Here is a 27,052-nt window from a genome sequence, read left to right on the forward strand (position 1 = left end):
GAAGAAAATAACATTTTTATTTTACATTTTGTAGATTTGGCAACAAGGTTTAGCTGGTCGACAATAACGTACAGTAAAGAAAAGAAAATAATTGTGGATCAGGTAATGGAGAAGAGGATAGGGACCGGAATGGGACCACCAGCGAAATCCCTCACTGATAATGGGGAGGAGTTCTGGGATATGTGCGAAAACATGTATATAATAGTTATGAATACTGCAGCTGAAAGCCCCTTTAGTAACGGAGTGTGTGAAAGGAATCACGTGGTTATAGATGAGATACTTCGTAAAATATTGGCGGATAGACCAAACTGTAAATTAACATCAGCTCCAGCATGGGCTGCACAGACCAAGAATTCACTACAGATGGTTGGGGGCTACAGTCCATATCAGTTGATTTTTTTGGTAGAAATCCAAAAATTCCTTCAGTCCTGAGTGAGCATTCCCCAGCTTGGGAGGGAACTATGATTAGCTCTACCTTTTCTGAGCATTTAGACACACTACACACGACTAGAAGAGCGTCCCTTAATACCCAAGTTTCAAAGAATTCGGTGAGCTCTAAGGCACAATGTAGGACCATCAGAAACTATTTTCAATCAGGGTGACATGGTATACTATAAGAGAGAGACTTAAGTGGAAAGGCCTGGAAAAGATTACAAGTAAAGATGGTAAAACAGTCATTTTACAACATGGGAACCAGTTTATTCGAGGGCACTCATCAAGGCTAGTTGGCGCAGACTACAAATTTGCGGGTTCAGAAAGTGTAGGAAGAGAGGAGGAACCATGTACTTCTCACACCCACATGTTGCATGATTGTGTGGACCAGGTAGCTGAAGTTGACAGGGTATCTGAAGATGGAGACAGTCATTCGGACGAAGAAGATGAAGCAACTTGTCCCATAGGACAACTGCCGAAAGCTGGCAGTAAAGTTACGTACTTGCCAGAAGGGGCCAGTCAGTGGCGGGATTCGACAATTGGAGGTAGAGCAGGGAAGGCCCTGGAAAATATAAAAACTGGTTAAATGTACGAGACAAAGGACAGGAGGCTAGGCCTATGGATTGGGAACATAAAATACAAAAATGGAAGCCACGGAAACGCAGTGTCAGTTCAGTGCGTCTGGAAGTGAACATGCCTCTAGGAAGAGATTGCAAACTATTGAAAGAACATCTATAAATGGGAGAGGGAGATCAAACAGTAACAATCTGGAGCATGATAGAAGGCAGGCCAGAGGGCGTAGCTTAACAAAGTCAAGGAATATGGCACAGTCTGGTAACGCTACAAGGAGCAGAAGCCCATGTGATCGAGAAGTCTTAGTAGCTTCAAACAAATTAGACGGTAAATTAATAAAGGATGCCAAATAACAAGAACTACATAGTTGCAAAAGAAATTTGGGTATACATAGTGGTGCCAGATAGCGGACAACCAGCTCTGTCTCATGGATGGATATGCACAGAAAATGTGCTTCCTGATGGGACTTATAAAGCTAAAGCTAATCCCCAGGCTAGTGGCATGAGGGTTTGAAGAAAACACAGTGACACAGTGGGTAATGGAGGGATTGACAGTGAGTGACACAGTGGGTAATTGAGGGATTGGCAGTGAGTGACACAGTGGGTAATAGTGGGATTGGCAGTGAGTGACACAGTGGGTGATGGAGGGATTGGCAGTGAGTGACACAGTGGGTAATGAAGGGATTGGCAGTGAGTGTCACAGTGGGTAATAGTGGGATTGGCAGTGAGTGACACGGTGGGTAATAGTGGGATTGGCAGTGAGTGACACAGTGGGTAATAGTGGGATTGGCAGTGAGTGTCACAGTGGGTAATAGTGGGATTGGCAGTGAGTGACACAGTGGGTAATAGTGGGATTGGCAGTGAGTGACACGGTGGGTAATAGTGGGATTGGCAGTGAGTGACACAGTGGGTAATAGTGGGATTGGCAGTGAGTGTCACAGTGGGTAATAGTGGGATTGGCAGTGAGTGACACAGTGGGTAATAGTGGGATTGGCAGTGAGTGACACAGTGGGTAATAGTGGGATTGGCAGTGAGTGACACGGTAGGTAATGGAGGGATTATCAGTGAGTGACACCAGGTAATAAAGGGATTATCTTGGTGTTTGGTGGAAGTCAGGGCTGTAAGTGAGCTTCAGATCTATAATAATATTGAGAATTCTAGTCATAGTGATAAAGCTACTAAACTTGTGGGTGCTGAGATGCCTTTGTCAATGATCAGTAATTTTGTGCTTGTATTTTTCTCCGTTTGTTGCAGTACCTCCAGATAATCCAGTCATCAGCAGTGGGCCCGTCGTTAGCCTGAAAGTGGGAGACTCTCTGAACCTAACATGTCGTGCAGACAACGCCAAGCCAGCAGCTGTCATCACCTGGATACGAGATGGAGAGCCCCTAAAAGGGGCCACCTACATAAAGGTGAGGAGAACAGCTATAGTGACAAGCAGCCTCATAGGGTTTTAAAAGGAAAACTAATTGGGGTAAGCAGTGGAGTGGACTGGGATAGGGTGAGGTGGGCTGGGATGGGTTGGAATGGGGTGAGGTATGGTGGGTCAGGTTGGGCTGACGTGGGATGGAATCGGATAGGGTGTAGTATGGTGGGATGAGGGATGGGATCAGGTAAGGTGGTGTTGAGTGTGGTGGGTTGGGATTGGGTGTGGTGAATTGGAATTAGCTTGGTCACGGTGGGGATGAGTGGGATGGATAGAGAGGGGTGTGGTGATGTGTAATGGGTTGGGGTGGCATATGGTGAGAGTGGGTTGGAACAGAGTGGGGAGAGCAGAATGGGAGAATAAGGAAGAACTGGGTGTGGTAGGGTGGATTGGGTGAGGTGGGGTTGGGTGATTTTGGATGGGGTGGGGGGTGCTAACAATATCATACCTCACCCACAGCAACCTGAAAGGACAAATCATTCTGTCAATTTATATATGTAGATTCTGCAACAGTCACAAGAAAATCAGAAATACTGAAAATTTGCAATCTAACTGCTGTAGACTTCAACAGCATCTGTCTTTCATTACTGTTTTTGAGTTTTTCTTTTCTGAGGTGAGAGTCTGAGGCTGACACAGCTGAATGTGGCTGATTAAAAAGCTCTCATTTTAACGTTAAATTAACTTACAATCTTCCTGGGTTTTCTTTCTCCATGAACTTAGTGATCACTGAGACGTGGGATGTTAGTGCTGGGGAATGAACTCTCCTCCATCTCGGGCTCCACATCGAAAAGCCAAAAATGCGCATCATAGTTGGTTGTTGAGGAAAGCTACTTTCATACTGCTCAGGAAATATGTCACATTTCAAAACCTCAGACGAGGTTAATAATGATCCTGTTCCAGAACCGCTCCAGCCACTCGATCCACTGGCTGAGATGGCTGCGCGAGGGGCAGTTTTCTCCCTAGGCCTGTGCCTACTAGGAACCATATTGAGATTCCATAACTCATTTGACATTGGACCCTTGCAGTCAGCAGACAGAGGTGATGTTAATTCCATCAGTTTAGGTTGCAGTAAATCGACGGTACAGACGTGAAACATAAATGTTTCACCGAATGCATTGCACACATTGTCCTCATTTGAGTTCGTCACTCCACTATTGGTGGCTGTGCCTTCAGCTGCCAATGCCCTAAATTCCCTCCCTAAATTTCTCTGCTTCTACCCCACTCTCTCCTCCTTTAAGACAATTCTCAAAACCTAAGGTCGGAATTTTCCCAGATTTGCACTTTGTGTAGCAGCGTTTTACCCAACAGCCACGATGGTGGGCTTTCACGCCATGTTGTCCCAAACCCGCCACATTATTCATGCACTCCTGGGAAACACGCCCTTTCCATAGTGAGCGGGCTCACATTCGCCTGCCCGCCATTACCCCGCTGCTGCATCATGCCGGGCACCATTTTTTAAAGCCCAGCCGCAAGTACACATCTCAGTGCTTCCAGACCACCACAGCTGCACAGTAGACATGGCCCTGAAAGTGAAGAAGACTGCAGCCCCCAGGTTCAGCGACATGTGTCTCGAGCGCCTTTTGGATGCTGTGGAGGCCTGCCAGGGTGTCCTCTACACCCTCTCTGGCCGCAGGATGGGCAGCAACAGCACTAACCCAGCTCGGGAGGCAATGGCAGCCATGGTCAACACCAACGCGCTTCAAGAGAGGACCACCACCCAGTGCTTCAAGAGGATGAATGATCCCTTCCATTCTGCCAGGGTAAGTCACTCTTTTCATCACTTTCAACTCACACACACTCAAACCCTTCACACACCTACAGTGATCTCATTCACTGACAGTTCAAGGGACATCACCATTCACTCTCTCACACTCACCGTCATGGTCCCATGGAGGGGATGAGGACACACCAGTCACATTTATCATCTGGCCTGGCAGCATCCTGCTTCTACTCTCTCCATCTCTATTCATGCAGGACAAGCTGGCTCACAACAAGAGGGAGAGGTCGCAGACCAGTGGCGGAATGCCCGAAATCAAGGTCCTCGCGGACCTTGAAAACAGAGCCATCCAGCTGGCCGGCAAGGACCTAGACTGTTCCTGTGCTGACAGTGAGGTCAGCGCTGCTGTACCAAGTGAGGATCCAGCAGTGCAACATCCATCAGATAACCATGCTGTGAGTGATGTGTCCTGTTTCACAGGCAGCTGCCATGCGCTAATTATCTCCCCTTTCTTTCGCAGGCACGTCTGCCAAACAGCCAACAGAGTCCATGATCCAGGGCCTCCAATCAAGCCTCGAAGGAACCTCTGAAGAGAAATCTGGAGGCACCCTCCTTGAAGATTTGTCACAGCGCTCACCCACACCCTCTAGCAGCGCAGAGACACACACCTCGGTTGGACCTAGATTTAGAATAGCCTCGATCACAATCTGGTGAGCACATCGCACTATCTGATCCACAGCAGGTGGACACAGGGACTTCCCAGATCTCCAGCACTCAGGTGACGAGCCTCTAGACACAACCATGTCTCAGTTGCTGGAGCTGCAAGGCAAGCTCAGGAACATCAGGAAGGGACGTCTGCTGCACTCCTCAAATTGCAAGGCACGATGGAGGAGTCCGTCCGCCTTCACTCTGAGGTGATAGGGCCGGCATGCCAGTGCACCAAGGTCAACACTGGTGAGATGGCAGCCGCCATGGAGACCTTGGTCCAGGACTTCGCTCCTGCACTGCTGCATGGGCTCAACTCCATCAATGATGCCATAGTTGGCCACCAACAGTGTGTACGTGAAAAGGGTGCAGGGCAGCTCGATCTCACTCCAGCTACCCCTTCTTTTCAAGGAATCTGGTGCCCTTGGACAGGCATACCGAGCATCATCAGCAAGTGCACACCCCATGGCCATCCACCCAGGTGACTCTGGGCGTGTCCGGCCCACCCAAATCCCCTCTTCCTGTGACCCCAGCAGCTACAACTCCACAGGCCGAGGACCCCGAAAGCAGGCCGGGGCCCTCCAGAGGATGCCCATCAAGGTCATCACAGACAGGTCATCGCAGTCAGCAGGCTGCCTCCAGCTCTGCTGTGAATGTCCGGGGAGCAACAAGACATAGTGGCAGGGTTAGGAAAGTTAAAGAGAATTAGTTCCACAGCCTGGGCACGGGTGTTGATCATTTGTACATAATGTTCGCTATTGTCAATAAACTCCCAAAAATGTCTCCCTGCCTATGGCTCCTAGTTCCGATGAGCAGTGTTCCTGTCACTCAGATGTGAAACCTTTCTGCTCAAGATAAAGGCAGGTGTCTCAGTCCAATGCCTCTTCCCTGTGCTTTGTGCAGCCTTCAGGCCAAAGTGATGCTCCAACCTCACACTCCCTGGAAACATCACTGATGCCTGCACCTCGGCGGTGCTGGTCATTGCTGCCAGAATGCAATGGGCAGGAGCCACAGAGTTCTCTCATTCTCTCTGTGTGCTCTCAGTGCCTTTTTAAGAGGGGCTGGCCCCCATGTCTATCATCTTTGACTATGATGCTGTGCTCTTGAAGGGCTCAGGTGCTAAAGGCGGAAAAGGGATCAGATGATTCTAAAGTTTCATGGCTGCCTCTATGACATGACCCTGCCCTCAGCCGGCCAGGAGTCAGACATCCTCAGAAGCTATGTGAAGATCTATGGAGTGTCATCACTGCATGTCACTATCATCCTCCACAAATCTAGCAGCCATGAGGGCCTCCCGAGTGCACCTGCCTCATCTGGCCAGTGCGAGAGCCTCACCCCTGTCATCATCACCTCCAAGGACCTCCTCATCTTCATCCTCATTGGCACCCTCCTCGACAGAGGAGACCTCCAGCTCCTCCATCTCCTCCTGAGGAGGCTCATCACCCCGTTGGAGCTCCAGGTTGTAAAGGGCACAGCAGACGACGGCGATGTGTGACACACTCTGCGGACTGTATTAAAGGGCTCCACCAGACTGGCCCAGGCACAGGAACCACATCTTCAGCATCCCGATGATCCTTTCCATCAAGTTACAAGCTGTAGCATGAGCCTCATTATACCTTCATTCTGCTGCAGCCTGAGGCTGCCGCATGGGTGTCAATCAGCCACTTCCCCTGCGGGTAGCCCTTGTAGCCAAGGAGCCATCTCTGCAGCTTTTGTGGACCCTGGAAGGCACCAGGGATCTGTGACTGACTGAGGATGTAGGCGTCGTGTATACTCCCTGGAAGTCATGCGCAGATCTGCAGGATGTGTTTGTGGTGGTCGCACAGCAGCTGCATATTCAGCTAATGGAAGCCCTTGCGGTTGATGTAGTCCACCGTGTGTTGCGATGGAGACCTGAGCACTACATGAGTGCAGTCAATTGCACCCTGAACCTGTGGGAATCCTGAGATCTGGGCAAATCCAGTTACCCTTGCGTCCTGGTCCCAGGCAAAATGCACACAGTTGTTGCCCTCGCAACGATTGCATCCATGACCTCATGGATCCATTTGTGGGTGAAGGCTTGAGAGATCCCACAGAGGCCACCTGTGGAGCCCTGAAAGGAGCCACTGGCATAGAAATTGAGCGCCGTGGTCACTTTCATGGCCACTGGCAGTGGATGCCCTCCATGTCCCTGTGGCGCCAAGTCCTGCAGCAGGTGGCAGATGTGTCTGACCAGTTCAGTAGACATGCGCAGTCTCCAGCGACATTGGTTCTCAGCATCTGCAGGAATGACAGGCGGTGTCTATAGTCCCTGGATGTCGCTAGATGCCGACCAGTGATGGCTCATTGTCACTCCTGGCAGCGTGTGTGTGTGCCCCAGCCGCCCATTCTTCCTGCCTCTCCACAGCCAGGAGCCTCAGTCGCTCTCTCCTCTGTCGTCTTCACGATCTGTAGGCCATCAGGCATAAAGCTAGCTTACCAGGCTCCATGATCCTGATTATACTCCTGCAGGATAAAAGAGAGACATGTGGTTAGCATGGGTGTAGTAAGAACCTGGTTAAGTCTGAAGGCCCCTTAACGCACCCCGGAGAGTGCTGCCCCCACTTGGATGGCGAGAGATTAGTGTGCTGCATGGCTGCCCAAAACCCCACCACTTCCACCCCAGCTCACCCATTGGCGGCAACTTTGCCCACTGGGCTGCATGCTGTGCTCTCAGCTCAGACACAGGCATTCTCCTAACCTACACTGCAAGGCTGCACTGTTAGCTTGAACAATGGGGGAGACTGGTCCAAACCAGGATGCTGACATTGCAAGGGGCTGTGAGCACCTCCAGCAGTGACTGCTCCATGGCCAGCTTTAGCAAGGAGATTGTACAACGTGTGCAGTCGTCCAACTGCCCTACCGTCCACTAAAATGCTCATGAATTTGCAGTTTGTGCCAGGAGGGTGAGCGGGGCAGTGAAAAGCTTTGGAGTGTTTGGTGGCACTTTGCCTCTGCATTGCTTGAGTGGGCAGAAACTAAAAGCCCAGCTCAGATCACATCAATGTGGCTGCGCCTGAACTATCTGAGTTGCAGAGGAATGATCACTTTCTACAGGTTTCCCTAATGCGTGGCCACTTTCTTCGCCCACCCTGACCCCCTCCCTGAATGCTTGTGCGCTATATTCAGCAGCAGGCCCTTGGGGTTACCCCCCCTACATAAGTCATCTCAACAGCAGGGCTGCCCTTAAACTCGACACCACCCAGCACCCCTCAAGCTTCAAGTCCAACAGGCGACCCTGGGGAGCGCTGTACAATGTTACTGTGTACTCACCTCAGAATTCCCCTCAAAGTGCAGGCCGCCAAATGCACGTCGCATATGTGCTGTTGTGAAACACATCGGCGTACTTTCCTACCAACGTGGGTGGACAATCCAATGGGAGGGGACGATTCCGGAGGGCTAGCCTGATAATGATGTGCTGATCTATTACAATAAGGTTCCCAACGCCCGATGGTGGGAAACACAGCCCTCCATCGGCAGGCTGAGCAGATGATCGTGAACTGGTTTCACGTCGTGAAATGATTGCGCCATATTGTCCGCTCACGCCACCAATCACGCCTACCACCAGCGGGCACGGAAAATTCTGCCCTAAACCTTTGGCTAAGCGTTTGGATGTCTGTCGTAATGTCTCATGTGCCTCTGCGTCAAATTTTGTTTGATAATGCTCTTATGAAGCACCCTGGGAGGTTTTCCTATGTGAAAGGCACTGTACAAATGCAAGTTGTTGTTGTTGAAAGGAGCTGGATTGCAGTTGCCTTGAGAGAGATGTTTTTGGGCTGTACAGTTGTGACATTCGAAGATATTGCTGATGTTCTTGATCTTGAGTTTAGAAGATTGAGAGGCGGCCTAAACAAGATGTTTAAAATTGTAATTGGGTTTGAAAAGATAGTCGCAGCAAAACCATTTATTTTTGTGGGGGAATCCAGAACCAGAATGAATCAGGAGCAACTTTTCACATAGAGGGCGGAGGAAATCTGGACCTGTTTTCCCTCAAAAGTCTGTGGATGCTGGGATTGGGAAGATTTTGTGAGATAAGAGAATTGAGGGGCATTGATTAAATGCTGGGTAAATGAATGTACAAAGTAGCTATAGAATGGCAGACCAGGCTGGGAGAGCTGAATGGCCTTCTGCTGTTCCTATGCCCTTTTCTGGTTGCTATGTGTAACCCGATTTGAAATCTACATTGAGCAGGTCTGGAGATGGCAGGAGAATCCTTCAAGTTGGACCACAGAAACAGGAGTGGCAAATTCAGACAGGAAAACTAAACACCAGTCTGCAGGCTGCAGCCTTTGATACCACCAGTAATCCATCCAACTCTGTTGCAGCCTTGTGGAATAACATTGTGTGAAATGAGAACTATTGCACTTCTCCTAAAGCAGTGACAAGTGTTGTTGTTCTCATAACAAGAGTCTTCATCTCTGTCATTTTCACAGGTTATAGGAACCAACAAGCCATGAGGAGCAGGAGACTGAATCACAGAATTGTCCATTCGCCCCATCATGTCTGCCCCGGCTCTCCGAATGAGCATTTCGCTTAGTGCCATTCTCCTGTCTGCTCCCCGTAACCCGGCACATTGTTTCTTTTCAAATAATCATCTAATTCCCTCTTAAATTCCTTGATTGAACCTGCCTCCGCCACACTGTCAGGCAGTGCATTACAGACCTTAACCACTTGCTGTGTGAAAATGTTTTTTTCTCATATCGCTTTTGCTCCTTTTACCAATTGCTTTAAATCTGTGCCCTCAGGTTCACGATCTTTCTACCAATTGGAACAGTTGAGGCCAAACTCTGAATAAGAACAAATAAAGAAGGCACTCAGTAGAGTGCATAACTCCATCACACAGTATTAACTCAACCTAATTACAAGAATGCAGCTCTTTCTTGAGGCTTTTTCCTACCTGGTTGATGCTCTGTAATTAAAAAGCTGAAAAAGATATATATTTTTAAGAGCTTCCATCTCACTGAAGAGGCCACATTCAATAATCTGCCTTGAAAACTCTGCTTACATTTTGACAGCTGTAACAAATTCCACCATAGCAGCTGTGACAACCCGCAACATCCTAAAGCAATCCGCAACTTTCCAAAAAACACAACCCACAAAATTCTTAAAGAAAGTCAATTCACCCAACTTCCCAATGTTAATGGATCCTTTAAAAAAAATCCAGGATCCAGATCTCAATCCACATCTTCACCAAAATCTAATCAGTTTCTCCTTGAGCCATACTTTATCTGTGTACTAAGTTTTGCTAAAATCCACATTAGTTTTTGATATATATTATTTATGGACTAACAAACAAGGTGAAAATATTACCTCCACCCGCTTCAGTGGTGGAGGCAATTAGACAAGGTGAAAGGACAAGTTCAGAAGAGGGAAAACGAACAAAATTAACTAAAGAGAGAACAAACTTGCATTTACAACACTCCTTTCACATTCTCAGGACATTCCAAAGAGTTTTGTAGCCAAAGAAGAATTTCTAATGTATGTAGTCACTATCGTTATATTGGCAAAAAGTGGCAGCTTATTTACTTACAGCAATATCCCATTAACAGTCATAGGGAAATAATCTATTTCTTTGAATGGTGCCACGGGATCTTTTATATCCATTAAACAGACAGACAGGATCTCAGGTTAATGCCTCATCCAAATGACACCACTTCTGAAACTGCAGCACTCCCTTAATGCAGTACTGGTGTGTCAGCCTAGATTATGAGCTAAAGCACCAGAATGAGACTTGAACCCACAGAGGATTAAAGCTATTTTGCACAGATGCTTAATATAATAAGATTTCCAACTGCACAGCTGGAAAAAATATATTAATGGTGCAAGAGTAAGAGAAAATTCTAAGGAAATTCCCTGCCTAAAGTTTCTTTGAGGTAACTTTAACAGTGAAGATGTGAGGATTCAATTTGAGCTGAGATGATATTCTGAAGCCAAGGATATCAATGTAAGAAGAGTGAAGAAGTGGTCGCTGTTTGGACTTGCAAGAGACATGGGAGATAGGAAGGAAACCAAGGTGTAGTGATATAGCCTCTGTATTGTGAGGAGAGCACTAATGTTGTGCCATCTGAAGGAAATTAATGAATATAGAGTGGAATCACTATAAAAGAGTGGGAAGGGTTAGATGAAGAATGGAAGGGGCCATTGATAAGGAGGAGGAAGAGAATGGGAAAGAGTGAAAGCCTCAGTCATCAAGTGCAGCACAAAGAGGGTATTTGAAGAGGTGAATGCTGAAAAGCCAAATCTTGAACAGATAGTAAATCCATTTACACCTTGGGCAGAATTTTTCCGTCGGCGTGTGGGGGGGCGGGACCTGCACGCCGATGCGCAAAATGACGCGGGGTGATGTCGGGTGGAACTCCCGACGTCACCCCACATCATTTACATTTTCCTGACTCGGTTGCGCAGCCGCCGTCCTGTCAACGGCCTATTCAAGCCATTACAAAACCAATTCAGCTTATTAATGGTCCTGCCCGTCCAACTTTAAGGTTGGCGGTCAAGCCCAGGAGCCCAGGAGGGCTTGTGAAAAATGATGAAACCTCATCCACTGGCGGGATGAGGCTTCATGAGGGTTTTTAAATTTTAATGAAAGGTTGCAATAAAAGGTTGCAATAAAAGTTATGGACATGTCCCAACTCATGTCACAGTGTCACATGAGGGGACAAGGCAGGGAAAATGTTTAAACTCCTTTATTAAAAGTTTCAAAATGGAGCCGATCTCCCTGAGGCAGCACTTAGCCTCAGGGGGATCTGTGCGCCCTGTCGTGCGCATGCGTGAAAGAGCGCACTCCCAGCTGAAGGAATCCCTCTCTGCCCGCACAGGGATCCTGGCGGATGTCACGCTGGGCCTTAATTGGCCCATCCATGTAAAATGGCGGTGCGCCCCCAACTGGGGCTGCTGATTGGGAGCCCGCCCACTTGCGCCCGCTCCCGCACTTCCCCCCACCCCCCCTCTCAATGGGGGGAAAATTTTTCCCTAAACTGTTATGATTTTGAACACAATGTAGTTCTCTCAGATCACATGTACTTTTTATTTTTGTCTGAATTGTGACACTGTTTGAGCAAGTCAGTGGCATTAGGAGCGAGGATGTCATTGCACTGAAACTCATAGGAGTGCTAATCCAGGTGGAACATCTCCCAGTATTCCAGCTCCACATTTTTCAGCAATCTTCACTGGCCCCTGGACCCTCTGCAATGTCCTGTCATTCTGTCCATTAGTTCACAATGTCTGTAATTATTGAAATGTTGCAGAGTTTCTCAGTTCACACATCATAGCTTAAAAAAAAGGAAGAAAAACTTGTATTGATATGGTGCCTCCAATATCTCAGGACATCCCAAAGCCAATGAAGTACCTTTTGTCACTGTCATAATGCAGGAAATGCAATAGCTAATTTGGCCATAGCAAGCTCCCACAAACAGCAAAAAAAAAAATAAATGACTAAAAATTTGTTTTGCTCTTCTTCAGAATAGTGTCACGAGATATTTATGTCCACCGAAGATGGAAGACAGGGCTTAGGTTTAATATCTCATCTGAAAGATGGTGCCTCAGGCAGTACAGCACTCCCTCAGCACTGTGCTGGATTGACAGCCTAGATCATGGGCTCAGCTCTCTGGAGTGGATCTTTATTACCAATTTGTATCCTGGACTGTGTGTAAATTGAATAAAAGACACAATCGTAATAAGTTTGGTATCCTGATTGTCACTGATACATATTAAAACATGAGGCATTATATCTCTTTTCAGTGAAATTGAATATTCTTTAGCTTTCCACTCAAGCTGTCTCCATTGGATTGTGCATTGCTCCAGGGCTTCCAGCTCCTGATCTACATCTAAAGCTTCCCCATTTCTTTTAAATCCTTTGAACTGCTGGCAGTCTGGATTATGGACTCAAATTGCTGTAGTGGGTTTTGAGGCCAGAATCTTTCAACTAGGAGGGCAGAGCGTAACCAACTGCGCCACGGCTAACACTCGGCTTGCTTCCTCCCATAGAGACTCCTGAAGGATGGGAAAAGAGAGAGCATCATCAGCAGCCTGCACATCCCACAAGCTGAAATCGAAAACGGGCAGCGCATCATCTGCAGAGCAAAGAACGCAGCAGTCCCGGAGGGCAGGGAAGCCGAAGTCACGATTGATATCCAACGTGAGTTGTCTTTTCTACTTTAAGACTTTCACTTCAACCATTGGCATTCTGGTGTTTCACCTTCCATGTACATTACTACTTCAGCCCATGGTCAGTGCACCAGGTCTGATGGATCACTTTGGGGTAAATATTCTGCTTGTGCCCAAGGGTGCAAAACCTGTTGCCCACTATCGATTGACATGAGTTGAGGTAAAAATCGGGTGGTTTATATGATGGGCAGTTGACGCACAATACCAGTGTCACACCTGGGGGTGGTAATGTTGAAAAGCTAAAACCTTGGCCTGAATTTTGGTGTTGGATGTACAAACTGTGAATTACAACTTCCCTTTCCCAGCTTCCACAATGCAAACCCGACCCATGACTGATTTTTCCTGGGATTTTCATGTTTTCATGCATGGTTCGGGTTTGCAGTGCACTTTGCGAGCCACGATGGAGTGTGGGAGGAATGTGGATGTGAAGGCAGGCTGGTTAGAAGGCCTGCCTTGGTTCTCAGAGATAGCACCCCGGCTACCCAAAATCATTTGAAGGTGCCAGAAGCCTAAACTCTCACCCCCACGCACCCTCATGCACCCCATGGCCCCTCTCAGATTTTCCCATACCCCCTCCATTAAGTTGTGTAAAAAGACAGCCATGTACTCAGAAACCACATCAAAGGTAGAAACATGTTATTGCAACACCTTTAAAATGTTAATCATTCCCCTGAGCAGCTGTGTCAATGAACCACCTGCTTTGCTCATATCATTCTTAGCTTTTGGAACTCAGCCAATAATTCATAATCATCACAGCTATCAAATCAAACTATGACAGCTACAGACCCTGACATTGGGGGAAAAAAGTACACAATGTTGCATTCCCATTTCAAAGCAGATTACCTGTCAATCAAATGAGGGGAAAAAGTGTTTAGATTTTTTTTTAACATTCAAAAGCAGGGGAATTTTTCTTTCAAAGTCAGAGCTTGTCTATACAGCTAAATTACATAACCAAACATGCCAAGAGGCATGTGTTTACCAATGCATTTTTCTACATTTTTGGATGCATTATGACACATTCTCCAATAGAAAAAAAGTTTTGAAATGCATCTCAACACTTAGATAATAGTGTTCAATGTAATGACCAACTTATCTTTGCAGGACAGAATCCTACGATAAATCATTATTACCTTTGCAGGACAGAATCCTACGATAAATCATTATGTTAAAAACATATCTACATTACATACAGCATCTAATAGTGACATTTGAAGGTGTCAAAGCATTTTACGCTTACCCATGAGAATGTTGCCAACTCCTCAGTAGGTCTTCCCCCAGTGATCACAAACTCTCCGACGAGGTGCTCTCTTTTGGGCTTCTAATACCTGTACCAGCACACGGAGATGGAGTGTGGAAGAAAATACAATTTTCTTGTGGTCCTCACAATAGGAACCCCGACCTCGGAAGAGGTGCCTAATTGTTTTGCATCCAAGGCCTTCTCAATCTATGAAAAGGCCACACGAAAATGGTGTGGGGTTGGGAGGGCACAGGAACACTGTTTTACCTGCAAAAAGAAACTATAGCTGGGATTTTCCAGTCCCGCCCATGGCAGGACCCTCGTGGGTGAGTCAGAAAGTTTGGTGTACCAGCAAAAAGTCCTTTGACTTCTGGCAGGAATTTTGGCGGGACAGTTAATCCCAGCCTATGTTCTGCATTTTCTGAGCCAATTCCCACCTCATGAGGAGCCAAAAATCTGAACCCTTAACTCCGCTGAAGATTGCGAGATAGATCCCAGCCTACATGGGTCTCAGCTAACTAGATTCACGATATACAGCTAGTGTGTCTAAGGGTGGAATTTTCCTTGCCCGCTGGCATCGGGTGTGCTCAGCGGCACGAGCGGACAATATGGTGAAAAGGCCAGAAATCGGTTTCACCACATTGTGAAACCAGTTTGCGATCATCTGCTCAGCCCGTTGATGCAAGCCACATTTCATGCCATTGGATGTCGAGAATCTGATTGTCCTACATCTGCATATCATTATAAGGCCAGCATGCTGGAATCATCCTGGCCCACTGGATCGTCCGCCCAAGTTGACATGTTTCATGACAGCATATATAAGGTGTGCATTTGGCGGGCTGCACTTTGAGGGGAACTCGGAGGTGAGTACACAGTAACGTAGCACAGCACTCGCGAGGGTTGCCTGTTGAACTTCAACGTTGAGGCGTGTTGAAGGGGGGGGTGGCAAGGGCTGCCCTGTGGTTGAGGCAACTTGGGGGCGGGGGCAAGTGCTGCCCTGTGGTTGAAGGTAGTGCACAAGGGAAACCTTGTAAAAAGTGACCATTCCTCCGCAGCTGAGACAGTTCAGGCACATTGACAATCGAGGAGTCGGGCCTCTACCATATCTGCCCACTCAAGCAACGCAGAGGCATGAAAGTGCTACCAAGTGCTCCAGATCTTTTCACGCCTCAGGCACAGGCTGCAAATTAATGAGCATTTTAGTGGACTGCAGAACAGTTGGACTGCTGGACATGTTGTACAATCTCCTTATGAAAGCTGTCATGGAGCAGTCACTGGTGGAGGAGCTCACAGCCCCTTGCAATGTCATCATCCCGGTTTGGACCAGTCTCCCCCATGGTTCAAGCTAACAGGGCAGCCTTGCAGTGCAGGTTAGCAGAATGCCTGTGCCTGAGCTGAGTGCACAGCATGCAGTCCAATGGGCAAAGCTGCTGCCAATCGGCCAGGTGGAGTGGGGCAGAGGTGGTTGGAGTTTTGGGCAGTCATGCGGTGCACTAAACTCTGGCCATCCAAGTGGTGGCCAGTACTCTGCAGGATGCATTAAGGGGCCTTCAGACTTAACCAAAAGAGGTTCTTAGAACACCCAAGCTAACCCATGTGTGTCTCTCTTTCATCCCGCAGGAGGAGTGCATCTGGAGCATGGAGCCTGGTGAGCTAGCTGTATGCCCCGTGGCATACAGTGAACAAAGGCAACAGAGAAGAGAGTGACGGAGGTGCCTGGCTGGGTAGAGAGTAGAGCAGCACCCTCAGGAAGGAGGGGCGACTGGGGATCCTACACACACTACTAAAGAGCCACAGCTGTTGCTGATCAACACCTAGCTAGACCCAGGGTCTATAGACATCGGCTCTCATTCCTGCTGATGACCGAAAACCAGTGTCGCCGAAGACTGTGAATGTCTAGGAAACTGGTCAGACACATCTGCCAGGGTTTGGCGCCATCGGGACATGGAGGGCATCCACTGCCAGTGGCTGTGAAAGTGACAGCGGCGCTCAATTTTTACGCCAGTGTCTCCTTTCAGGGCTCCACAGGTGACCTCTGTGGCATATCACAAGCCTCCATCCACAAATGCATCCATGAGGTCACGGACGCCATCTTCGCGAAGGCACACAACTTTGTACATTTTGCCCAGGACAAGGAAAGCCAGGAGGCAAGAGCGACTGGATTCACCCAGATCTCGGGTTCCCACAGGTGCATGGTCTGATCAACTGCACTCAAGTGATGCTCAGATCTCCATTGCAACAAGCGGTCAACTGTGTCGACTGCAAGGGGTTCCATTTGCTGAATGTGCATCTGGTGTGCGACCACCACAAGCACATCCTGCAGGTTGCGCACGATTTCCAGGTAGTGTGCACAACACCTACATCCTCAGTCCATCACAGATCCCTGATGTCTTCCAGGGTCCATAGAGGCTGCAGGGTTGGCTCCTCGGGGACAAAGGCTACCCACAGAGGATGTGGCTGATGACACCCATGTCGTGGCCTCAAATGGCAGCAGAGCAAAGGTATAATGAGGCTCATGTTGCAACTCACAACTTGGTGGAGCAAACCATCAGGATACTGAAAATGAGGTTTCAGTGCCTGGACCAGTCTGGTGGAGCCCTGCAATACAGTCTGCAGTGGGTGTCACGCATCGTCATCTCTTGCTGTGCCCTTTACAACCTGGTGCTGCAATGGGGGAGGAGCTGGCTGAGGAGGAGATGGGGGAGCTGGAGGTCCCCTCCAATGAGGAGGACGTCGACGATGATGAGGGTGAGGAGGTTCTCGAAGGCGACAATGACGGCAATAAGGTCCTCACACTGGCCAGATGAGGCAGACGTGCTCGGGAGGCCTTCACTGCTGCTAGATTTGTGGAGGATGATGACAACGTGCAGTGAGGAGACACCATAGATCCTCACATTGCATCTGTGAACATTTTACTCCAGTTTAGCTTATGAGAGCGCACTTACCCTCTGTGAGAATGCTCTTTTCATGGAGACGCAGTGGTGGCCCTAGTAGTCGCTCTATTGCAGGAGGATGATGATGACATACAGTGAGGACACTCCATAGATCTTCACACAGCCTCTGAGAATGTCTGACCCCTGTCTGGCTGAGGGCGGCTCGCTTGTTCTCCATGATCAGGGTCATATCATAGAAACGCAGCCGTGAAACTTTAGAAGCATCTGATACTTTGTCCGCCTTCAGCACCTGAGCCCTTCAGGAGCACAACCTCACTGGTCACAGATGCTGAAGAGATGGGGGCCAGCCCCACCTTAAAGGTGCTGAGAGCACACAGAGAGAGTGATGGAAATCGGTAACGCTTGCCAACGACATTCTGGCTCGAGGGGTGCATTGCTAAACCAGGGGGGGGGCCTGCAGTCTTTTTGTCTTTTGAGGCCGTCCTGTTTTCCATGTGGAAGTCCTGGGCTGGAAGCCCTGAGAGGTGTGTGCGCGGCTGCACTTTAAATATGGCGCCTGGCGTGATGAAGTGGTGAGGTGATGGTGATCAAGTGCCTGCCACCTATCGAAACAGCGTGTTTCCCGGGAATGCATATTTAATGCAGGGTTTTTGGGACGATACGGCGTGAGAATGTCACTTTCCCCGCCCGCTCCCACACTTAGTGCAGATCTGGGATGATTTCGCCCTAAGTGTTTTATGTTTGTGAGCTGATTAGTTGTCTTCCCAGGAACACAAGGAATAGGAGCAGGAGTAGACCACTCGGCCCCTCAAGCCTGCTCTGCTATTCAGTACGATCATGGCCGATCTTGAGCTTCAACTCCACTTTCCTGCCCACTCCCCGTATCCCTTGATTTGCTGCTAGACCAAAATTCTGTCTATCCCAGCCTTAAATGAATTGAATGATGGAGCACCCACAACCCTCAGGGGTGAAGGTTTCCAAAGATTCACAACCCTTTGAGGTAAGTAATTTCTCCCCATCTCAGTCCTAAATAATCGGCCCCTTATCCTGAGACTGTGCCCCCCCGTGTTTTGGATTCTCTGACCAGTGGAAACAATCTCTCAGCGTCCACCCTATCAAACCCCTTCAAAATCTTGTATCTTTAAATTAGGTCGCCTGTCATTCAAAAAAGGCCCAGAGAATATAAGCCCAATTTACTCAGCATCTCATCATAAGACATCCCCTCTTCTGAGAGACCAATTTAGTGAACCTTCGCTGTCCTGCCTCGAACGCAAATATTTCCTTTCTTAAATGTGGAGACCAAAACTGCACAAAGCATTCCACATGTGGTCCCATCACAACCCTGCATAATCTTTATTCTTGTACTCCATTCCCCTTGCAATGGAGGCCAATCTGCCATTTGCCTTCCTGGGCGGAATGGGCCCAGATCGGCACTAAGTGTGGTAGCAGGTGGGTAAAACCCACCGCATTGTTTATGCGTTCTCGAGAAACACGCCGTTTCCATGGCAGGCGGGCTCTCATCCACCCACCGAGCCATCACCTCGCCGCTCCATCACGCCAGACACCACATTTAAAGTACAGCCGCGCTCAGTGCTTCCAGCCCAGGACTGCAGCAAAGAAGACATGACCCCAAAAGGCAAGAAGACTGCAGCCCTTGAGCACCTTCTGGATGCCGAGGAGGCCAGCTGTGTTGTCCTCTATCCCCGCTCTGGCTGCAGGGCGGGCACCTACATTACCACTCCTGCTTGGTAGGCGATGGCAGTGGTGAGCAATGCCAATGTTACACAAAAAAGGTTGGCCATCCAATGCAGATAGAGGATGAATGATCTCATCCGTGCAGCCAGCATATGGAAACCATCTTATCACTCTAAACTCACACACTCAAGCCCATCACACATGCATTGGCATCTCACTCACTGCCAGCTCAAGGGACATCACCATCCATTCCCACACACACACCCTCCCATGTCCATCTGGCCTCATCTCCTCTGGAGACTGCGTCCCCAGCCCTCAGCATCTTGAGGCCACTTGCACAGATCAACATGTGCCCTTCTTCCCCAGTACAGCTCTCGTCCTGCAGCCTCTCCTGAGGCCATTTCTCCCCCTTCCCCAACTAAGGCTTAGCTAGGGGCCTGGCTAGTTCTGAAGCACAAGTCTTCAGTATTACTGCTGGAATTTTGTCAGGGCCCATCACCTTTGCAGTATCCAGTACTTTCACCATTTCTTTTCAGGTATGGTTCGTTCTGCTCTTGTCGTACAGTGCCCATTGAACCAGGTTTGGCTCCCTGGTTTGGTACTGACGGATGAGTGAGATATATGCCAAATCGTGAGGTTTACTGATTGTGGTTGAATATAATTCTGATGATCAGCCATGATCATAATGAATGGCAGAGCAGGCTCTAAGGGCCGAATGGCCTACTCCTGCTCCTATTTTCTATGTTTCTATGTTTCTATGACCTTGCCCTGCAGCCGTTGAAAAGCTACCCACATTTGCCTGATCTGGTAGGTAGAGACCTGCCTGTGAGCCCCCACCTAGAAGTGATGTGGTGCTGTCTGTGAAGCCTGGCACTGATGACTGCGAGTCCTGACCGAAACAAGATAGGCAAACAAACCTTGAAGTCCTGAGTGAAGTGCTGCCCGCCAAGTGCACGCCCAGTGAATAATCTCACACTTCCCTCCATTCCATTCCACCTGCCAACTTGTTGCCCATTCACTTAACCTGTTCATATCTCTTTGCAGCTTCTCTGTGCCCTTCCCACAGCTTACCTTTGCACCTAGCTTGGTGTCATCAGCAAACTTAAATACATTACTCTCTGTCTCTCCATCTAAGTCATTAATATAGATTGCAAATAGCTGAGGCTCCAGCACTGATCCTTGAGGCACTCCACTATTCACTACCTGCCTTTACACTGGAGCCCCAGGAGCCATACAATGGCCTAGAGATTTGGACATGCCCATTTTTGAAAGTGGCACTGGGAACAATACTGACATTTACGATGATGCAGTTTAGGGTAGCTTGGGGCAGCTCCACTATTGTGCCTTTGGTCACATCTACATTGAGGCATTGAGCAGCCCAGATAAACGGAGAGATCATAGGCAACTTGCAGTCATAGATTGGGTCATATACATGTCGCCACAGCCCCTCAGGTAAGTGAAGGAGAGGCAGCAACCAGGAATAGATTTTGGGGGCGGGTGGGGTTGGTAACATGATTGTTATATAGTGGTGGTGATTGGGAACAGGGGGACTGAGGTAAGGTACCCATAATCAGCCTGCATTCTTTGAATCTGTGCTTAGGAGAATCTCTCCTCATCTCCTGGTCTGCACAAGAGGTTAAGTATATTTTAAACACTTACTTTTTTTGGTTGCAGCCTGCAGTGGTGCTTTTAAAGACCCACACCTCTGCTAGGTTGCATGTAAAAATCTGGCTTTCCTGGCTGCTACCAGCATTGACACTGACTTTCTTCGAGCCAATCGATCTTGCAGTGAAGCCCTTGAGGAAGGTGTTAGGCCTGTCTAAAGCTGTGGACACTGTAGATTCTTGTTTCTAGACTTTGCCAATATGGTGGGTGATGCAGTTCTAATTTATAATGAGCCTGTGCTTCCTGCCTGCCATGTCAGTGGCTTTGGAGGCCCCACTAAGCACCTGAAAAACTTTTGCTGTGTGGCTATATTTCTTGGCCCTAAGGTTTAAAATGCCCTTCACATTAATTTGCATTTAAATCAAGATGCTGATTGTAACAGATTTTGAAGTTTGAGATTGGTTTTCAGCAGTTGTGTAAAATGGGCAATAGCAAATTGACTGCTGAATTAACTGGAGAAGAAACTGTTGCCAGGGCAGGCCTCCCTGGGGATGGTATACTGCTGTGGGAATGGAAGGAGTTGCTTTCAGTACCAACCAATGTATTTATATAGTCCCTTTAATATAATAAAACATCCCAAGATGCCTCACAGGAGTCTTATAAAACAAAATTTGATACTGAGCCACAAAAAGGTTACATAGAACGTTAAAGAGATGGGGAGGGATGAGGCCATTTAAGAGCTTAAAAATAGGGATGAGAATTTTAAAATCAAGGTTTTGTTGAACCGGGGACAGTGTACGTCAGCAAGGAGTATTGGGTGGTTAGGACTTGCTTAGGCCTTGCTGCATACGGACATGGAGTGTTTCATTATCTCAGGAGCTGTGAACGGAATGGAGCCAAACACTGCATTAATGAAGCAGCTGAAGATGGTTGGGCCTAAGACACTAACCCGAGAGACTCCTGTAGCAATGTCCTGAGGCTGAGGCTGAGATGATTGACCTCCAACAACAACAACCATTTTCCTTTGTGCGAGGTATGACTCCAACCAGTGGGATGTTTCCCCTGATTCTCATTGGCTTCAGTTTTACTAGGGTTCCTTGATACCACAATCAGTCAAATGCTGCCTTGATGTCAAGGGCAGTCAGTCTCAACTCACCTCTTGACTTCAGTCATTGTGTCCATGTTTGTACAATGGATGTCATGAGATCTGAAGACAAATGGCCCTGGCAGAACACAAACTAAGCATCTTTGACCAGGTTATTGCTGTGTAAGTGCTACTTGATAGCACTGTCAAAGACACCTTCCATCATTTTGCCGATGTTTGAGAGTAGACTGATGGGATGATAATTACTCAGATTGGATTTGTCCTGCTTGTTGTGGACAGGGTATAACTGGGCAAAATTTTCTACATTGTTGGGTAGATGCCAGTGTTGTACCTGTACCGAAGCAGCTTAGCTAGGGGCATGGCTAGTTCTGAAGTACAAGCCTTCAGTACTACTGCTGGAATTTTGACAGGGCCCATCACCTTTGCAGTATCCAATAGTTTCACCATTTCTTTTCAGGTATGGTTGGTTCTGCTCTTGTCATACAGTGCCCATTGAACCAGATTTGGTTCCCTGGTTTGGTATTGATGGATGAATGAGATATATGCCAAATCATAAGGTTTACTGATTGTGGTTGAATACAATTCTGCTGCTGCTAATGGCCCACAGAACCCCTGGATACTCAGTTTTTAGCTGTGGGGCCTGTTCTGAATCAATCCCAATTAGCACAGTGGTATTGTCATGCCAAGCAATGGAGGATGTTCTCAGTGTAGAGACAGGACCTTGTTTCCACTGGACTAAATGGAGAAACAGTAGAGAGGTTGAGGGAGGTAGTAGTGAGTTAAAACTGGATACTGTCAGCATAGAGGTGGAGCCTGCCATGTTTTTGGGTGTTGTTGCCGAGGGGCCACATGTAGTTGAGATATAGGAGTGGGTCTTGGGTAGATCCTAGCAGGACTCCAGAGGTAACCGTGCAAGAGGCAGGAAGAGAAGCCTTCTCAGGTGACTCTCTGGCCATGACTGGATAACTCAGAATAGAATTAGGAGAGGTCAATACCGCACAGCTGGTTAAACAAGGAGATGTGTTGGAGGAAGGGGAGGGATCAATTATATCCAGTGAAGCAGACAGGTTGAGAAGGATGAGGAGGGATAGTCCACCACAGTTACAGTCATATATGATGTCCTGTAACTTTGTCACAGTCTCAGGATAAGAGACAGGCCATTTAGGATTGAGACGAGGAGGAATTTCTTCATTCAGAAGGTGGTGAACCTTTGGAACTCTCTACCCAGAGGGCTGTGGAAGCTCAGCCACTGAGTATGTTTAAGACAGAGATCGATAGATTTCCATACATTGAAGACATCTTAGGATATAGTGATAGTGCAGGAAAGTGATGTTGAGGTAGAAGGTCAGGCATGATCGAGTTGAATGGCAGAGCAGGCTTGAGGGGCCTACTCCTGCTCCTATTCCCTATGTTACTCAATGAGGGCCATTTCAGAGCTGTGGCAGGGACAAAAATCTAACTGGTGTATTTGAAACATAAGAGTTTCAGGAAAGATGCAGAAAGGTTTGGGATATGACAATATGTTCAAGGACTTTGGTACAATGGAGAAAGAATACAGAAAGATGGGAGTTCAGGGTTAGAACAGTGAGGAGCTTTAGAGGAAGTTTGGGCCCATAGGCTGCTGGAAGGGAGGAAATTAACAGAGACAGCTGATCGGATGGTCTCAGTCTTAGTGATAAAGAAGCCCATGTGCTCTTCAAACTTAAAAGCAAAAAGCTTTTAGAAAAAAACAAAAAGCTCCAGCTCCACCTGTCCCACCCCCCCCCCCCCCCCCCCCCATCACCCCTTAAACCAGCTTATATTTTACCTCTCTTCTATTTTTCTTTAGTTCTGGTGAAGAGTCATACGGGCTCTAAATGTTAACTGTGTTCCTCTCCACAGATGCTGTCAGACCTGCTGAGTTTTTCCAGGTATTTTTGTTTTTGCTCCTCAAACTTGTTGTTTGATGGTGGCAGCAGCAAAGGAGAGGGGTTTCAGAAGGTTTACAGTGAAGAAGAGAAGTTGGGGTTTATGTTTATGTTCCAGGATGATCTTGGAATAGTGAGAAGTTTTGGCAGAAGCGAGCAGGACCCAAAAACTGCTTTATATGGTCCTCCACGTCTAGCCTTGAATGTCTAAACCAGCTCTCCACCATAAGTATTCAAGTCAGCGACCCTTGGATTTAATGAGTGGAGATGAGGAGCATACCGGTGCAACAATCAGGGTGAGAGAGAGAGCAATGGTTTTAATAGAGGCAGAAACCTCAATGGTGGTGCTGAAGGTGTGATTAAGTAGATTGGTAGCTGCAGAAACGTCATGGTGAGTGGAGAGCCAAAGGTTGCATACTGGAATTTGAAAATGCAGTTGTAAGTGACATTAGCTACAATGAAAATAATCTTTTCTCAGGGTTTGTATAACTTCATTTTTTCTCCCTTCAATTTTCAGTCCTGGATAAACTGAGCACTTTTCTCACCTTGAGCCCTTAAAGCACTTGATTTAAGCCCTGTTTGCTCAGCCAGGGGAAGATTTGATCTTTGCAGTTAAAAGCACGAAAGGGTATCTCCTCAAATCTTGTACTATGCCTTTGAAATTATCAAAAGCCATCCTTAGGTCATCAGGTAATACTCTTAGCGTTATTCCATCATTGATCTTTGACTCGTAGCATAAGCAAAATATGTCTTCCCATTGTCCTATTTTCCACCACCTGCCTCGCTCGATCCACTTTAGCTTTCTCAATACATTTCTTGTTAAAAGTGATTGCTTTTAGTACTTCTGTCTACCTGAAGGACTGCTACTCCACTGACGATGCTAAATTGCCCTTTTTGAGCGCAAGTTGTTGAATGATCTTTTCATATATCCACTCTGGCTTCTTCGCACTATAACCTTGCATACCCATTACCATTTCTGTATTGTCTGGAGAGTATCTTTAGTCCTGTGTTTCACTATTCTGCACCCAGCTTTCAGCCCCAGTTAACTGCTCTTAAGCCTTTACTCATTTCTTTTTCTAGATGTTGAAATAGCAGACTGGGTATCAGCCGAGACTCAATGGGTCGCATTCTCACTCCCGAGTGAGGAGACTGCATTTTCAAAGACCTGCTGCAGAGACTTGGGGCAGGATTTTGCCCATGTCGGGTGGGCTCGGCGGGGGCAGTCAGAAAGCCGCCCGTGATCGGGGCCAGACAGCAATTTCACTCTGGGTGGGCCAATTAAGGCCCGCCCAGCGTGAAACGCGAGCGGCAGCGCTCAGCGCTGCCTGTGCACAGGTGGGGGGAGGAGGGTGAGTGGGGAACTTTGCACATGCGCACGGGTGTGCACTGGAAAAGCCCCCTGAGGCACAGAGCTGCCTCACGGAGATGAACAGTCCTGAAAAACAAAAATAAAGAATTTTTAAATGTTAAAAAACATGTCCCCTCAAGGGACTCTGTCACATGAGTAGGGACATTTTATGAATGAGATGAAAAATTTTCTATTTGCTGTTGGAAACCTCATCCCACCCGTAGGGTTGGATGGGCAAAGAAAAATTTAAGTTAATTAATACTTTAATGGCCTTAACAGGCCTTCTAATTGTCGGCAGATGTGCTGCCGATTCCCACGCGCACCCGCCAACCGAACTATCGCGCGACTGCGCGTTGACATCAGGACGCTCGCCCGACGCCATCGCGTGTCATTTCACGCTCAAGCGGGTCAGGCGCACGCCCGCCCACCAAGGTGAAAATTCTGCCCTTGAGCACAAAATCCAGGCTGACACTCCAGTGCTGCACTGAGGGAGCCGCAGTTCTGTCAGAGGCGCCACCATTCAGATGAGATGTTAAACCGAGGCCGTGCCTGCCCTCTCAATGAATTTAAAAGATCCAGTGGATCTATTTTAAAGACAGAAGCTGAGTTCTCGCCGTCTCCTGGCCAATATTTGCCTCTGAACCAATGTTGGTAAAACATTTTGCCTGGTCTTTATCACATTGCTGGATTGGGATCTTGCAATGTGCAAATTTCCTGCAGCATTCCTTACACTACAGCAGTGACCACACTGCAAAATATGCCTCATTGGCACAATATAAATGCAGGTCTTTCTTTTTGTTCATTTTTCAAAATATTTAATTAGCTTCCTGCTCCCAAAGCTTACTACAGACCCATTTTATAATTGAATGTTATGAACAGACAAGTCATACCCACACTGTCTGCTGTGGTTGAGGTCAACTAACTCAATGTAAGTTGACTGTTGACCCTGGCCCCCGGCAGGCTGTATTCCTGACCTTGGGGAAAACCTCCCCAGTCCCGAAGAGATGGGGCTTCAGGTGGGGTCGGGGGGCAGAATTAGAATTAGGGTGGCTCCTTGATGTGTTGCTGCCTCCAAGCAATCTTGCCGGAGGAGGAGTCTGACTGGTACCAGTTAACTGCCTGGCAATGGTGGGGAGATAATTAGTAGTTACTAATAAGTGCCCCACTTGGGGGCAGATTGACGAGGCCACTAGGTTCACCCCGAAAGTGGACAGGCACTGCCCCCCACCACCCTCCTGCTCGGTACTGTTGAAACTAAAGCCCACCAGGTGCCTGGAAGCAGTCTCACAGCAGCAGGCCAGAGGAGCAGGGGTCATCAATACCTTTAATCCCACTTCCCCCTCCCCCCACCCCCTCACCCCATCCCAGAGCCAGGGGCATCAGAAGGCCCCACAACCACGGCCACAGCCCATCCTGTAGGTGGGCTCCCCCTGTGCAATGATGGCCTCACAGGTGTGGCCAAGATCACGTTGTACAAGTGCAGAAGCGTGCAGACAGAGCCTCCATCTTAATGCACCAACCTGCATCCGCAGTGCCTACCTCTCCCAGTAGTACTGCCAGCCGTCCACAGCCTAGGGCATTCCAATTAGCCCTCACACCTGCGTTCACTTCCCAACTGTGCCTAATTGGACAGCGAACACGGAGGCAGGCTCTGGGATTGGCCGTCACTGGGAAGATTGCACAGGTGGGTGGGACCTCTGGCGTCATCGGGCTCGGGGCCTGGAAAAGCCTCCAACGCCCAAGAACCTTTGAACTGCAGAAGATTCCACCCTCCACCTCCACTGATGTTAATCAGCTCCCTCACACTTTCAGTCAGTAGCTCCTGCCAGGTTATTCTACTAATGATGCTTTCAGCATTCATTGTTTAAGACTTTACAAGTAATTATTTGACCTGATTTCTGACCTGAATTTTAAGAATGATGGTAACAGATGCTCAGCGTGTGGCACAGGGCACTGTGCTTTCCAGAGCTTAGTGATCAGTGGTGTGACTCTCCAATGATCAGAACACAAGAGATAACATTGTCCATCTGCGTTTTGCCCTCCGATGTGAGCCGGGTTTCCAGCTGCTCCATAATTTACTTTCATTTGATGAGTTTCTGGAATGTTCCTGGTGAGGTTTGGCCCTTGGGAAAGATGTTGATTAGCAAACAAAAGAAGTTACCTTCAATTCAAGGCCAGTGGGTACAAACTGATCATGCCCGACTCCCTGAACGATTGTGTGGGGC

At 48.0% G+C, this 27,052-nt stretch overlaps 1 protein-coding gene across 1 annotated transcript in view; it reads left to right on the forward strand.

Annotated features, from left to right (window-relative positions):
* The window catches only part of kirrel3a (kirre like nephrin family adhesion molecule 3a), a 611,527-nt gene that overhangs the window by 484,330 nt on the left and 100,145 nt on the right, over window positions 1-27,052 (forward strand). The window contains exons 4-5 of the mRNA XM_078558764.1: window positions 2,259-2,416; window positions 12,857-13,007. Coding sequence (XP_078414890.1) covers window positions 2,259-2,416; window positions 12,857-13,007 — 309 coding nt within the window. The remainder of the gene's footprint in view (window positions 1-2,258; window positions 2,417-12,856; window positions 13,008-27,052) is intronic.

This window comes from Cetorhinus maximus, chromosome 2 (genome assembly GCF_964194155.1).
Source record: "Cetorhinus maximus chromosome 2, sCetMax3.hap1.1, whole genome shotgun sequence".
NCBI lineage: Eukaryota > Metazoa > Chordata > Chondrichthyes > Lamniformes > Cetorhinidae > Cetorhinus > Cetorhinus maximus.